The sequence below is a fragment of the Pygocentrus nattereri genome, chromosome 22 (genome assembly GCF_015220715.1).
Source record: "Pygocentrus nattereri isolate fPygNat1 chromosome 22, fPygNat1.pri, whole genome shotgun sequence".
NCBI lineage: Eukaryota > Metazoa > Chordata > Actinopteri > Characiformes > Serrasalmidae > Pygocentrus > Pygocentrus nattereri.
Genome location: NC_051232.1, coordinates 26,598,246 through 26,613,694, shown reverse-complemented (window position 1 = coordinate 26,613,694; position 15,449 = coordinate 26,598,246). Strand labels below are relative to the sequence as shown.

Genomic DNA, 15,449 nt, shown 5'->3' with positions numbered 1-15,449 from the left:
TCTGACTTTAACAATCATGTGCTGGAATTATTTAGTCACAGTTAATGTTAATATCAGTCTCTCCTAAGAATGATCAGATTATCATTAGTACAGATTATATAACCTACATGTCCAGTGATTCTATACAGAGTGTTGTTTCTGTTGTTCTGAGTGAAAATAGTCTCAGATTAGTGTAGAAACAGAAGTTTCGGAGTGGAAGACATCAGACGAAGGTTTGTTATACTGTGAGTGACGCTGTGATGCTACGTCACCATGTAGGAGGAGACTCGCTGCATGTTTATCGCCATTTCGAAGAAGCGCAGTCAGTCATCGGTCGGAGCTCAGAGCTGATCTGCTGGACTGAACATACTTTCAGTTCATAAAGAATGAAAAGACTGCTGACAAACTGCTGCTGGAAATGCCTGCAGTTCCTGGACACTGTCTGATGGATGTGGCTGACTGGCTGCTCTTGTTGTCTAAACTGAAGGGTGACGGAGCTGCGAGGAGGTCGACGAAGGACGGTAGGACAACACATTCACTCAGATTAAAGAATGAAGATTAGAGACTAAAGAATAAAGAATGAGCAGCTCATCATTTTACTGAGATTATATACATTTATACTGATTTATTTACAGTATTATTGTACTACAGAGTACAGATTCACTTTAAAATGGCATTTCAGATTACAGTTCAAATGATAATTAAGCAGGAAGGAACTCCAGTTGGTGTCCTTTAGGAAGGAAAACTGAGCTGGGAAAGTAAAACTGACTTTATTACTGAAGACTCAGTGCAGGTTATTTCATTAGGGAGTGAAGGTTGTTTGATGTGAGTATTGATGGATTATTAGTTGTTTATCAGGGTATTTTAGTGACTGTTGTGTTTAATGCTGTGCTCTATTGGAGGAAAGGCAGAAACAGGATGAATAAACTGATTGAAAGAGTAGATGAAGCTGTTACAGTAACTCCAGATATTCTGGAGCTCATTCTGGAGAGCAATTAAGAAACTGCAGGATGTCTAGAAGTTAGAAAAATATCCACTGTACAGTGACTGAAGTCCTTTAGTCCAACAGCAGCCAATCCTTTAATTAGTTGCTTGAGTATTTATCTATTTATTGACTTATTTGGGGTGCTTTTCTACTGATAATCATGTTATGAAAAGTCAGGTTACTGTCTGTCTGTACTGTATTTTGTGTTATAAGTCTAGTGTAAAATGCCATATGAGTTAATAATGAAATATAAACTTGATAATGAACTGATCATAAATCTGTAAATCAATGTGTAAATCAAAAGTAATGAAGAGAAAAATAAAATAAATAAAATGTGCTGAGAGTGAGGGAGGAGGGAGAAGCTAAATCAACCAGCTGGTAAAGTTCTGTGATAAAGAGACGCAGCCTGTTCAAGGACAGGGCACACATTTCCAGAAATGACTGAACTGTAGTTTAGTGGGGCAAGTTGTTCATTTTTTTCAAGTCTATAAAGGACAAAGAGTTTCTAACTTTAAGGCTTTAACACATTATTATAGTGTATATTGTGTTGCATGCAGTGTAAATAGTGTTTACTGGATGCTGCTCATGCTGCTAATCTGCTCCTGCACTGCTTTGACTGATAATTATTAAAATGGACAAACGCGTGATTTAAGGCAGAACTGAAAGAGTTATATAGGTCACTTGAAAAGCTGAATGGAGCAGAAGGTAATGTCTCTAAACAGCAGATGGCGATGTTGTTCATGTAATGAATAGCACAGCAGTCAACGCCCACAGTAATAACACAGGGGGTTATTTCTCCAAGCAGGACTTCCCAGTAAGATCAGTAATTTAAGCCGAAGTTGACGATTTTCCACTACGAATGTTCATCAGCTCTTCTTAGTCTGGAAAGGCTATTTTTGGGCTAAGCTAAAAGGCTGTCCTGCTTCATGAAACACCCCCAGATCTCTGTCAGCTAAACAAAACAAATAAAGGTCTAACATGACGGATATCAACTATATATGCTTCTTACTTCTTCAGAGAAGTCTCTGAGTGCTCTAGTAATTACAGCTTTATTAAGGTTATTCTGAAGATTTTGGTAGTTGTAGAATGACTATAATTATTTGACATTAGATTATTTCTGCAGCATTAAATAGGCAGATGTGTTTAGGCTTGACTCTGTGAACTAAATACTCTGGACACACCCTGAAATTTGAGAGGCTGAGCTTCAGGCTGAAACCTGAAGTTGGTTTATTGTCGATGCTTGCCAGTAGATCTAGTTTCTTGATGATCTTACTTCTTTCTGTTTCATTCTTACTTTTCCAAGCCAACTTTAACGTTTCTAGTCTAAATATTTAAAGGAGTGCAGGTTTTTTGTGTCCAGTGAGTGTCCAGAGAGTTTCCAGTGAGTCAAAGCTACCCACAGTGCCAATGAGTCATTTACATAGTTAAAAAACCAAAACAAAGCAGGTTGGGGCAAGCAGCACCACCATCACACATACCGTCTGCTTATAAAGTGAAATAACCACTACAGTTTGCTCCTTTACAGGTACTAGACCTGTGTTTCATCTCTCACCATGTGTGTGTCAGTAAAGGTAGGATCATCATTAAACAAGCCTAACATAATCACAAGTCTATAAGAATTAAAGATTTATTATCCATAACGGGAAAGCTCAATCTGTTTTGGTCTGTATTAATAGTTATTATTATTTTAGTATTTTATGATGAGTATCCTTCTTCTGATTATTCTTCTTATTGTTATTATTATTAATAATAGTTCATTAATAATACGTTAACTTTGATCTGTAATATTTAATGATAGACCTTCTTTACATATATGTATGTATAAGTTAATGTTGGGTAGTTTTACCTGAAATAGCCTTAAAATCTCTGTTATTTTATGGAAAGCCCCTCATGTATCTTATAACCAACTCATTCAGTCACTCACTCACTCCAACTTTTTCTCTCATACCAGAACTCAGGACATCAGCCAATACTGTGCACCAATCAGATATTCCTTCTCTCTCAATTTAAAATCTGTATACCTTAGATAATGTGCCGTTGTAATTGAAAAGGTCATTCCAAAACATATTTATCTGAAAAAATTTGATTTTTTGAAAATGAGGCACACTGGACAAGAACTTCATAATGAACCATATTATTCTAATTTGTTTTAGGGCTACCAAGTCAAACTGATCAATGTAAGCATCCTAACTACAACCTTGTTACTTCAAAAGCAATTTAAAGTCTGCCAACATAAATTCTTAAGCTTATTTTAAATTAGTAAAGTGTAAAGGTCTGAATTAGTTATTTGCTGATGAAACTGATGTGAGGTACAAAAGAATCAGAAAGGTCTTGCTGCACAGGGCTTTTATTCTGACATCATACTTTGTTAAGTACGTTTGTTAAGTTAAGAGGGGCTTTTATTTTGACACACTGTAGCCCTTTATGTAGACTTTTAAAGCTTGCAAAGAAACACCTACTTTGATCTATTTACACTTATTTTATTTTGTGCTAAAGTATCGGTGGCGAAAGGTCAGTCCAGTGTACTGGATGGATGCATCACTAGTTTAGCAGACTGAAAATTCTCCAGAAGGGGGCGCTTTTAGCAGTCAAATAGCTTTTAGTGCTTCATAAGCGCTGAGCTTCACATCACCAGCTGTGTGTGTCCTCGATTAAAATACAGAAAAGTACAGAGCGGCTTTAGTAAATTCATCATCAGGGTCTGTCTCACAAAGCAAGTTCAGCTGAGATGGGATTCCTGACTTTACAGCTTCACAAAATCTAACAAACAGAGTGGCAGTTAATTCGTAACCACTTCCTCTAACCACGTTTTAGACTAATCCTTGTGCACATCACACCCATAAAATGTGGCATTTATAATGAACCGCTAATCATGTGAAACACAATAATGAGTCAAAACGAATATTTCTTAAAGAGGAATAAAGAAATCACAGCACAAATACGTAGATATTAAAGTGGACACTGCCACCATGTTGGTGATTAGTGGAGTAATAATTTCTGTTCTTTATAATTATGTAGTATCATTTGTTTCCTCTGCTAAAAAAAAATCATATTACTGATGCCACAAAAAATAAGTGACCAGAACTGTCCACCTCCACAAGCCCCTGATTAATCTCCAGCTCAGTGCTGATTTGTCCAAAAGCCGTTCATGATGTGAAATCCAGGGACCGCATTACTGAGACTTCCTATCTTTTTTCTTAATTTAAGATCTGACAGGTCAAGTTAAGATTTTTCATATATTTATATTACAGAAGCAAATCTTACTTGATTTGGGAATTTTATCTTACAGCATCTTATCTCAGGTTAAGAAGACTTATGGCTGTTACCTAGCAACAGACCCTACGTGCACGTAACCACGTTATCAAAATAATCAAGCTAGTTAGGCAGGCGGCTAAAGTCAGCTACTGTTACTGAAGGACAAAAAAGGTCAAACAAAACTAAAGTGTGTTGTGCTGTTTATAGGCTTATATTAACTTTATAAGCAGGAATTCAGCTTGGTGAGACAGACAGTGTTCAAGACAGTAAATAACAAAACCAAAATGCTGAGTACAAAATACTGAAATGCCAGTTTATAGTTGTTCAGAATGAAATGTTTTCATGAAATTCATACCCTAAACAAGGAACACAGCACAAATACACAAATACAGTTAATGCTTGTGGCTAGTTTTAAACAGCTAGCAGGTTGAATACTGAGGAAAAGAAGGCAGTAATGGGCTAAAAATGTAAAATATAATTAAAGAGGATATTCTGATGCTGAAATACAGAGTTACGTCCTGATAGGAGAGTACACCACTGGCTCAGTCTGGTCTTGAACTTCTGTCCCTCCAGCTCTGTTTACCTGTAAACACAGCAGAACGTTTCAGTAAAAACACATGGACTGCAGGATAAAACTGTTCAGACATGCATCTGAGAACACACTGAACATCTGGAAAATAAACAAGAAAGTTTTAGAATTTTGAAAACATTAAAACAAAGCAATGCAAAATAAAGAGAAACATTTTTAGATTTCTAATTTAAGAGGTACTACCCAAATTTAAGCAAATCTGTGACTCGAGGCTTTTTTTGTAAATCTTGTCTCGTGTTCATGTGACTCTCAGGTGGATTTGATCTACTGATCAGAGGCTTTTGCACAAACTTGTGTAGTTCATACAGATCAAGTTCACACTGTCATTAAGACAAAAGAGGGACCAAATATTAAGATATTCTGAAATGTTGGTGGCTCTCCTTTACGCTGTGTGAAAGTTTCATGGTGAATGGACTAATAGAAGTTAGAGGAAAATCTCTTTGAATTAAATTTGTAATAAAGTTGATATTTTAGAAACAGCTCATTTAAAGAGACCTGATCTCACTCCAGTCCAGCAGATGACTCTAATGTTCAGGACTGAAGTGCAATAGATTAAACACAAATATTCACATTTCATAATAAAGTGTATAATTTACTCTATTTATTAAATCTGTAGTAAACTCACCTCATGAGCTTCATTTGAACTGTGAGGTTTAGTTTTCACTTCAGCATAATTCAGCTCAGCGTCTTCACAAGCTGCAGACAAAAGACAGGACAGTATATTGTGCTATGTATAAAACAAAATAGCAAACAAACAAAAAACTAATAATGATAATAAAATAATGAAAGACAACTGATGTTGTAAAACCAGCTGTATCTCTTGCCTTGTTGCTTTGTCTTCTTTTTCCAGATCCACACAAATAAAATTGATAGAGCAACAATCAGACCAACAGGTGTCAGAACAGCAGCCAGTGATTTGGAGGGATCTCTAGGACCTTTCGTACCTGAGACTGTTAAAAAAGCATTTGCTGCAGTAAATTAGTCAAATAAGTAAACAATACTTTTACATTTACTTCAGGAAATGGCAAAGACAAACATTTCTGTGTTAAATCTCAGTAATTAGCAGGTGGCTCTGCATCAGTAGAGCATCAGAGAAACTAGTGAAGTTTTCTTAGTTGCTTCTTTTTGTTTGACAAAAATATTTACCTTTCACTGAGCTTTGTGCTTTTATTACCTACCTGACTTACAGCAGATGTTTGTAATGTCGAGCTGGGTTGTCTGAGTGCTGACTGGATTAGCAGCTACACAGGTGTAAGTAGAACAGTCTGGGTTGGTTTTATTCAGAGGAAGATAAAGACGTTCACTGGAATCTGAGCTGCTGATGCTGGAGATTCTCTCTTTCTCTTCATACCAGGACAAACTCACATCCTTCCCATTCTCCACAGAGCACAGAGGAGAACACGACTCTCTGAGAGTCACTGAGCGCTTTTCAGCTTGATTTCTTATGACTGGCTTTAATACTGGAGCTACAAAATACAGAATAAAACAATAAAACAGATAAGAGACATTGAAACATTATATACAACACTATAACCACCACCAACAGTATAAATATGCAAAAATACTATAAATTATAGTTCAAACATGTCAAATCACTGACATTTGTTTGGCCTGTTTGGCTGCTAGAGAAGGTTCCATGTCTGATTTTATGCTGTAATTGTTGTTTGCCAAACTCATAAACAGCACATGTGGGCTGTGTGTTAAATCTCTAGTCATTATACACGGACTTATAACGGCCTCTGATCAACTTCTTTTGTTTATGTATGAGATCACATCTTTCAGCATAACACTCCATATTGTGTTCGGTGATGTATGTATAACAACAGGTATATAGTTTTGGTAGATCTTCCATATTATTTTATAATATTTGGAAACAAAACACAAAAATGAGCCTGTATAATAAACCCTATAATAATCTATAAACCATATATACATTTTTTCTTTTGTGTTTAAATTTTTACATTTGGTCTATATGTTCTCTGAATTTGCCAGTAAAAATCTTCCTCAATCATGTTTACATCTGGTCTTTTGGTCACATAGCATGACTGACAAAAAATAGAAACATGTAGATCTGACTGTGAATAAAAGTGGAGCTAATTAATAAAAAAAACAAAAACTGGTAACACTTTATTTTGCATTCACCGTAGATGCTCACTTGGTCTTCAAGGTTTAGGAAACCTTAAATGTTAAGAATTGTAAATCTCAATATGATGTTAAATACTGCTAAAATACGTTCTATAAACCAAGCAAAACACTTTATTCATAATAACAATAAAATAAATCCCTTTACAAATATGTTTTCATAACTGCTGCATCACATGGTTACTCTCTCTCGCCCTCTGAGTGAGGACAGGTGCGTTAAATATCTAATTCAATTTTTCATTTCTTTCAGACTTTAGCTACAGTGTGACATTACCTGAGAGAAACTTTTAACTGTTGTAATTTCCACAGACCAGCACAACCTCATGACATCATCACAATGCAACAATACTAGTAGAGGTAATTCTGCATATCAACCATGTTTTTGATAATAAACAGACCCTTTTTCTGAAATTATTTCAAGCCATACATATCCAACAGACAGGCTTCCCTCTAACATAAAACTAAATATCTATTAAATGCAACTGTAAATGTAACAGAATCAAGAAAATCAAACCCTAAAACTAAATCTAATCCTAACCTGAACTTTAACACCAAGCCTAAACCTAATATTAACCCTGACACTGCTGATAATCAATTCATTTTAACCACACAGTTTGCAAACAATTTGAGTGTCTACAGATGATATAAGAGGGGAAAATCAAAATAAAGTATAGGAGGTAAATATTAAAACACAGAGGACAACCAGAATAAAAATCATTCAAATCTGTATCATTAGATGTTCATCCAAGATTTAACTCTGAACAAAATCTCATCACCCTAGACCCCATGTGCTCCAACTCTCCTACCCCAATAACAGTCTATGGGACAGCAGTTACACCTCAATTCTACACACTTCTGTGCAGCTCCACACCAGCCATATCACCCAAATGCATTTCAGCTGCAGTTCCAAAACCGGAAACTGAGTCCAAGTCTTAATGAACTTGCAGCAAAGTATAGATGCAAGGTCTCTAGTTCAAGCAGGTCAATATGTAGGTTTAAAAGGCTGAGCACCTGGAGACATTTACATGTAATAAGTCAAGTTCTACTACAAGTGGCTGTATTTTACTGTTGAAGTCTTTGCATATTTTTGAATAAACAAGAGCCATAAGTTTGGGTTACAGCACAACATTAATTAAAAATAAAATAACAGTTTTTTCTCTGGCCCACAGATTTCATGAGATTTTTAATTTGGCCCTTGTACTGGTTGATTGACACCCGTGCCCTAGACCAACCAGAACACGTTCTTTAGAATATTTCTTTATCATGCTAAACTTTGTTGGCAGAAGTGAACTGGTTTATGACTGATGTAGTTCACGCTGTTGGTCTTCAGGCTGAGCCCAGTTCTGCTTATTCATGTTCTGCCTTTTTCTACAGCAACTATAAAAATGGTAAATGTAATATTTACTCACCATAGACATCAACACTGAAACTCCAGACTGAGGATATTCCAGTAATGATGTGTAGTTTATAAACTCCAGAATCTTCTCTGCTGATGTTCCTGATGGTTAAAGATCCACTGGTTCTGTTCAGCTGCAGTCTGTCTCTGAATCTCTCACTGTAATAGTCTGTAATAATCTCTCCTCTAATGATCAGACTATTCACTATCTTTATATCTGTATTCTCAGATCTATAGAACCACAGTATGTGAGCATCACTCTGAACTCCAGTTAATCCAGTATGGATGGTCACAGTGTTTCCCTCCAGCTCCTGCAGTCTGACAACCTCTTCTCCAGCTGAGCACAGCAGACCTGGAACAGTGTAAGTAGATAATATTAGTCTAAAGACTCACATACAGAAGATATTTACTATCAGTTCATTTCTGAATCCACTACCTCAGATCATATCTCAGATAACGTCTAATGCCTGTATAAATGCCTTTTCTGCAACATGACAATGTAATTTTATCTACATTTAGTGCTGCCACTCCAGGCTATTCACTGTGATCTTTTATTACAACTGTTCCATTGTGTAAAAAATCCAGCATTTAAGCTTTTGTTCAGTTCTGAGCTAATTTTCACTTCATATTCAAAATACTGACACATTTGCAAAGCCTTTGTCACATCAAGTACTACTTAATAACTCCATACTGTGACAGAGCTCATTCCTTACTGAAGCCAGCAAAGCAGCTACAGACTCAACTACTGACTGAGTAACTACACTTCAGTTCAGCTCTCGTTTACCTGATCCTGCTGTTCTATTCTTCATCCTTTCTTCATTCTACACACACACACTGATCTCACTACTGCTTAAAGCTTCATCCAGCACACTTTATTACAGATCCATCATTAATGTGACTGTATTTCACACTGATAGATCATCATCTAATACAGATACACCAACTTTCTGCTCAGCTCTACTGTATAAACACATCAACACTCACATCACACTGTTTTCTATTAAACCCAGAGCAGTAACTGTAAAGACGATCTCTGTCAGTGATCAGACCGGACTGACCGCTCTGTCAGTCCAGAGCTCCTCGTGTTCCTGGAATAGTTTGAGGAAAACAGACTTACAGTAAAGCAGGAGAAGCAGAGCTGGATGAATCCTGTATTCTGAGAACATCTTAACCAGCCATTCTAATCAACCAGCTTCATCTACTAACTCTTCAACTCCATCGTCAGTTTCTTCTCAGATTCATAGAAAACAAAAGAAATACGGAGCTGCTGTGCTCTAGGGGCTGGGCTAGGCTGGGCATGCCCATCATGCATTGCGGTAAAAGCTGACATGGAGTGCCTCTTAGTCCAAAGTCAGCTGGTTTTTAAACGATGTTAGTGAAGATTTGAACTGATAATAAACAGTCAGTATTAAATACAGATTTACTTCTACCTTTCTCTTTTATAAAAGCACTGACAGTAGAGCTAGATCACAGTGATGGGTTACAAATGATCTCAATCAAATCAATCAAATTGATCTGTTTTATATTACAAGTTGATATTTTTATATTTATGATATGTAAAACTGTCCATGCAGTATGTAAAAACGCTAAACAACATAATAAATACAAATAAAGTTATATATAAAGTTAGAAGAAAACAAGAACACAGGTTTTGTTCCCGACTTCTTGCTGATCTCCAGTCATTGTATGGACTTATTCAATCCCATCATCATCACCTGACCTAATGTAATGAAGGATTGATCAGCTGAAGCAGGTGTTGGATGGTAACTGTAAATACTGGACTTCCTTCAGAGGAGATTTAGAAATAGTTTTAAAAAAAATTCCTAAAATGAAGGTTCTTCAAAGGTTCTTTAAGAAAGGGAATGTTTCTATTTAGATCCATGAGCTCTATATGGAATCAGTTCATGCGTAAAATGTTCTTTCAGATTTCAGATTGATTAAAAGTGTGTTGTACATGGTTCTATAAAGAATATTTTTGAAAACAGTTCTATATAGCACCAAAAATGGTTCTTCTATTGTTATGATAAAGCTTGGAACACTAGAACCACACCCACTGATGCTATATAGAACCATTTCACATTCTCCATCAATCTGGAGAACATGCCACCATGAAAAGAACCATATAAGCCTGAAATGGTTTGATATAGAATTTATGGTTGTAAATAGATCTGTTCCCTTTATTAAAGACCCGTCTTTTTTAAATAGCTGAAGAAGCAAGAATGGCTGTGAGTGGCACAGCTGCCTGTATCTGTGGCTGCAGTTACTGAGAGCAACCCTGAGGTTGTTTTCAGCACGTGTTCAGTCAAACTCAGGCAGTCATATTATTTCATGCTGAAGGCATTGCCGGAATACATTGGAGGCTCTGTATAAAGGAGAACCTTTGTTTAGCTGGTTATTTCTTTTTTTCTCACACTCTCACAAGGTATATTCCAATACAGACTGAAAAAGTGGAATATACAAAATGTTCCCTCAGCTAATAACAACTAAAACAATCCTAGATGAGATGAAAGTAGATCATCTGTAATGTATATCTGAAATATATCCTACTATACTTAAAATTATAACGTCACTTTCATTGCCCTGGTGTAAGGGTTCTAGATACACTGAGGCCTAATTTTAAGCTGAAACCCACCACTTCCGTTTGAATGTGTGAGTCGGGGGGGGGGGGGAGAGAGGGGGGCTACTGACTGCTGCCACCATGACTAAAGTGCACAAACCACAGACAAACGTTGCTAACCAAAAATTAAAGAGCATTCATTTAATTTCCAGTCAAAACAATTGATTTTTCATCATTATTTTTCAGGAAATAATTCTGAGGATATTAGATATAAGATGATTCCTTTGCAAGAAGTAAGACCCACTCAGAACCTGCAGCTCTTCATTTGGGCATTCAAATTAACCATCATTATCAGTGACTTATGACAACACTATCATGTGATTAGGGAGACGCCTGCAACTGACCTGAAACAAAATATACATATATGTAAAACCTAAGTATACACTGATCACTAGAGCTGCTGTGGTGAATTTCACCGAAGCCTGCATTATACAATCACATGCATTATACATCATCACGTGCTTCAGTGATCTCATAATCTGATTCTCTGAGAACCATGATGGAAAATGAACATTGTGTGGTTTGATTATTTATCCATCATCACTTATTCATCTGTTGTTCTTTCTACAGTGTGAGTTCAGCCGTCTGACATATGAAGGAGGTGAGTGAGCTACAAAACCAATATAGAAAAAGAAATATATTCAGTCTGTAAACAAGAGCTGCATTCACATGAACCTACTCCCTTAAAATCATTCTGTAAATAAAACTAGTCTGTATTCTCTTAAAAGTGATAAATAAATGCAGCATTTGTATACTTCTATTTATTTCTTTTGTCACCACTGAAATATTTATTTATACTGTTTTTGTGATTAGTTCTTATATGTATAGTCATTTTAGTTGCACATCATTTTGAATATGACTACACGTAGTGAGGGTGGTGTTACCTTACTGTTCATTGTTTTATTTGCAGGGCAGTAATCAGTTGCATTTAATCCTCCAGCACAACTCAGAAAAAATATTAAAGCTTCTTCAGCTGTTCAACTGTTTAATTCCTTTTTTTTTAACTGCTGTCAGATATTCTACTTCTCCACTTTGTGGTCTGGCTGTTGTCATCAGCTTCAGGGAAGCACCACAAACAACACAACAGACTCAGCAAGTGAAAAAAGCAGAAATAAACAGCTGAATAGAGGTTCTCAGGTTCTCAGATAAAGTGTCATGTTGTCAGAGGATCGTTCGACTTAAGAGAAGTCCTGAACAACACACCAATGTGTGCTACAACTGTCTATTGCATGTTTATTGTAAAAGGGTCAAAATGATAATAATGATATATTTTGAAATAAAAGCGTTTTGAAAAAGGTTTAAGTAGATTTTCTTTGTGTCTCAGTGAGCACGATCAGCAGTCCTCTAGATGTCCACACAGTTACTCACCTCCACATGATTCACTTCACAGTGAGATAATGAACCTCCGAGAATAAACAACAAAGGGCATATAAACAATAACATACAAAAACAGCTTTGATCAAACAAGAAACTGATAAGCCACTCACGGACCCTACACTGTTTATTGATGTAATATTAGAACTATTCATTGAACATGTAAAGACATTCAGGGTTTATTTCTGTTTCTGGCTCAGCGTCTCTTACTGCACTGTGTTCATCAAAACTCAAACAGACTCAATGTTTACATTACGTCTTATTTTCAACCAATTGTACACCACTGCAGTAGTGTTTAAGTAGATGGAACATTTTATAGAGTCCTTATATGAAAGTCTTTTTTACTCTTGGGAACGCCACCGAGTTATTTCCAGTCAAACAAGATCAGATTGTCTCTTTTAATGGGGAGAGAGCTACAAAATCGAAACACACATTATTGTTTCAAAATACATTTTTCAATGGCAAAATCTGCTTAATGGACAGTATTAATGTACATGTACATTATTTGAGCCAAATAATGGCTGGGGGTGGGGTGGGTGTGTGAGGGGAACTTCCTGCTCACAGCTTTACCAGCAAGTTTATTTTTATTGAAGGGCGGGACTTTCCCACAAACAAATGCCACGTTGATCACGTTAAGCTTTCCCATTCACTTAAAATTCATAATGTGTTTGGCTTTTTGTTCTCTGGAGGAAGCATGATATTTAAACCAGCTCAAGAAAGAAAACTGACTTTAGGTCTGAAACAGTAAAGCCAGAATCAGTGAAACACACAAGAGCAGTGAACAGGTTCAGTTTACTTTGTGGTAAATGTACCATGCTGTCAGTCTGGAATATTCCTGCCCTTATTTTCTTAGGTATGGTGTATGAACTGAATTCTGACCTTCTTTAGAAATTCTTTATCTGTCCATCTTCTCAGTGCACTGTAATGGTTAAGACATTAGTGCTGCTTCATTTTGAAAGAACAAGTCAGAATAAGCCAAAATACTGTCTTCAAATCTTCTTAATTGGGTTGTTTGTGACAGCAGACTGCAATGACTTCATCCAGCTCCACAGGAGATTATGATAAAATCTTTCTTAAAATCAGTCCAGACTGAATCCTGACTGAAACGTTAAAGAGCTTAAACATTTCCAGCTTCCTTGAAGACATTCCTTAAGAATATTCCTTATTTTTAACATCTACAAGATGATAAAGGTGAAAATGAAATAAAATAATATTACACATGGAATTGCAGTGACCAAAAGCGTTAAATAAGTCAAAATAACTTCTATTTTAGATTCTTCACTCTGCTTCTCCCCCTCTCTGTAAACACTTTGTGTGATGTTGTGCACATCCTGTATGAGCTGGTGTTTCTCATGTAGCTGTGGTTGGGGAAATGCTAATGCTAGCCACAAACATTTAAATTAGCCTGACCATCATGTCTTGTTCTCAGTGCAGTTGGTCAGTGTGTGTCAACACCCAAGTTCTCAATAAAAGATGACAGCAATTTCACATCTGTGAAAACCAATGCGCGCTCTCTCTCTCTCTCTCTCTCTCTCTCTCTCTCTCTCTCTCTCTCTCACACACACACACACACCCACACACACATGCATGCAGTCGCATGTAAAGGTTTAGACCCTTGTTAAATGATGTTTTGTTGATTTTCTAAATAAAAGATGTTAACACACCCTCCACAGAGATCACACTTAATTATGATATTTTTCTGCACAATTTCTGTACAAAATATTTAGAAAAAAATGATAAAATATGTGTGCCATGACTTTTTCACAATCCACATGTTTATTAAAATCAGTGGATAAACAGTAATTGTGCTTTAAAGTGCAGAAATGTATTCGGGGTACCCACAAAAACTGCATATGACTATGCGTGTGTCTGTGTGTGTGGAGTTTTGGTGTTTAGGTCTCTCTGAAAGATGAGACTTTTTAATGCTGTTTATCTGAAGCGGGAAGGTTTGTGGTCTACCAGCTCTTGCACAGTTGTTTGGGTCCCATTTTCTCAGCTTGTTTTCAGCATTGTTTTTATTCATTTATGTTCATTAGATTCCCCCCTCCAACCATTATTATAATACCACTTCCTATGTGACTAATTGTGAAAGAGCTTGTCTTTCAGTTCTCATCATCACACACTGAACTCCCATCACATGAATGAGTGAACAGTGATGAGCTCTGAACCTGCATCAGTTACAGCTTTAAGGTTTTAATGTTATCAGATCATCATGTTATCACAGTGGTGATCTTTATCCTCTGATAACAGTCATGTTAAATAAAGATGCATGTTTGAGAGTTGAGACTCCATCACTCAAGATGAGCTACCACACAGTGTTACATACAGTTTTGTTTATATTACAGCACTCAGGGTTCACTTGGTTTAAAAGGGTTACAGCTCTAATACTCCAAAACTATTTACGAACTGTGGATGATTATCCTTTGAAAGAACAGTTAGACAGAATAAAACAAAAAAGCTGGAGGTGTTTCTCCACCAGACGTCCCTCATCAAGTGACTGCCTTCTTTTAGTGAATGAAATACAAGCTGTGAGCTGATTTATATGTCTGTTCCTTCGGCTCTGCAGAACAAGAAGCAAAACTAATGATAACCAGATGTTATATTAACAAAACAGTTAATCTGATGCTTGTGATGTTACAGGCAACACAGTGTGTCAGCAACAGCAAACCATCCTGGAGAAAGACTGTTATGAATCAGCAACACAGTAACTGAATAATATCGATGAACTGACTGGGACAAGAGCGCTTTATACAGACAATGTGCACTGATATACAGCAGCTTTACCCATTACAGTTTAAAATGTCTGTGTGAGTTAGCTTTATACATATATATACTTTATCATGGATGTAATGACACATGACATTAAATGAAGTGAAAGGAGGAAATTTAATGTGAAAACATTAAATATAAATACATATTCACTTAAATGATATGAAATACTAAGGACAGTTAGTAGTTTAGTGAAAGTGTAAAGAAGCAGAGAATCTGTCTATAAAGACCACATTTACACACAAAGAACCACAGACATGCTCTCGCGTAGCTGTACTACTGAACAAAGCTCACCACTGTACAGATCAGTGTCCTGCCCCAGATACAGAAACCCACAGACTCC

The 15,449-nt window shown here is 36.5% G+C and overlaps 1 protein-coding gene and 1 long non-coding RNA gene across 3 annotated transcripts; one reads left to right on the top strand and one right to left on the bottom strand.

Moving 5' to 3' along the window:
* The first annotated feature begins 287 nt into the window (after positions 1–287).
* LOC108416846 lies at positions 288–12,260 on the top strand. 2 transcript variants are annotated; one of them, XR_005129393.1, is made up of 4 exons: positions 288–500; positions 8,576–8,708; positions 11,534–11,564; positions 11,874–12,260. It is a non-coding gene; the product is annotated as an uncharacterized LOC108416846 (long non-coding RNA). The 2 variants fall into 2 exon arrangements; XR_005129392.1 differs by having other exon boundaries at positions 289–500; positions 11,978–12,260.
* LOC119262073 (CD48 antigen-like) lies at positions 4,519–9,657 on the bottom strand. Its single transcript, XM_037533043.1, has 5 exons — positions 9,464–9,657; positions 8,360–8,698; positions 5,987–6,274; positions 5,434–5,758; positions 4,519–4,802 (listed from the first exon to the last, which is right to left on the bottom strand). The coding sequence occupies exons 1-4, from the start codon at positions 9,510–9,512 to the stop codon at positions 5,571–5,573; spliced, it is 864 nt and encodes a 287-aa protein (XP_037388940.1). The 5' UTR covers positions 9,513–9,657; the 3' UTR covers positions 4,519–4,802; positions 5,434–5,570.
* Positions 12,261–15,449: the final 3,189 nt, after the last annotated feature.

Bases quoted from the DNA above. Each gene is read 5' to 3' on its own strand.
- LOC119262073 (XM_037533043.1), bottom strand. From the start codon at position 9,512: ATGTTCTCAGAATACAGGATTCATCCAGCTCTGCTTCTCCTGCTTTAC. The intron at 8,699-9,463 runs GTAAGTCTGTTT...ACACTGTTCCAG, and splicing joins TCTGCTTCTCCTGCTTTACT to GTCTGCTGTGCTCAGCTGGA. The intron at 6,275-8,359 runs GTGAGTAAATAT...TGTATTTTGTAG, and splicing joins TTTCAGTGTTGATGTCTATG to CTCCAGTATTAAAGCCAGTC.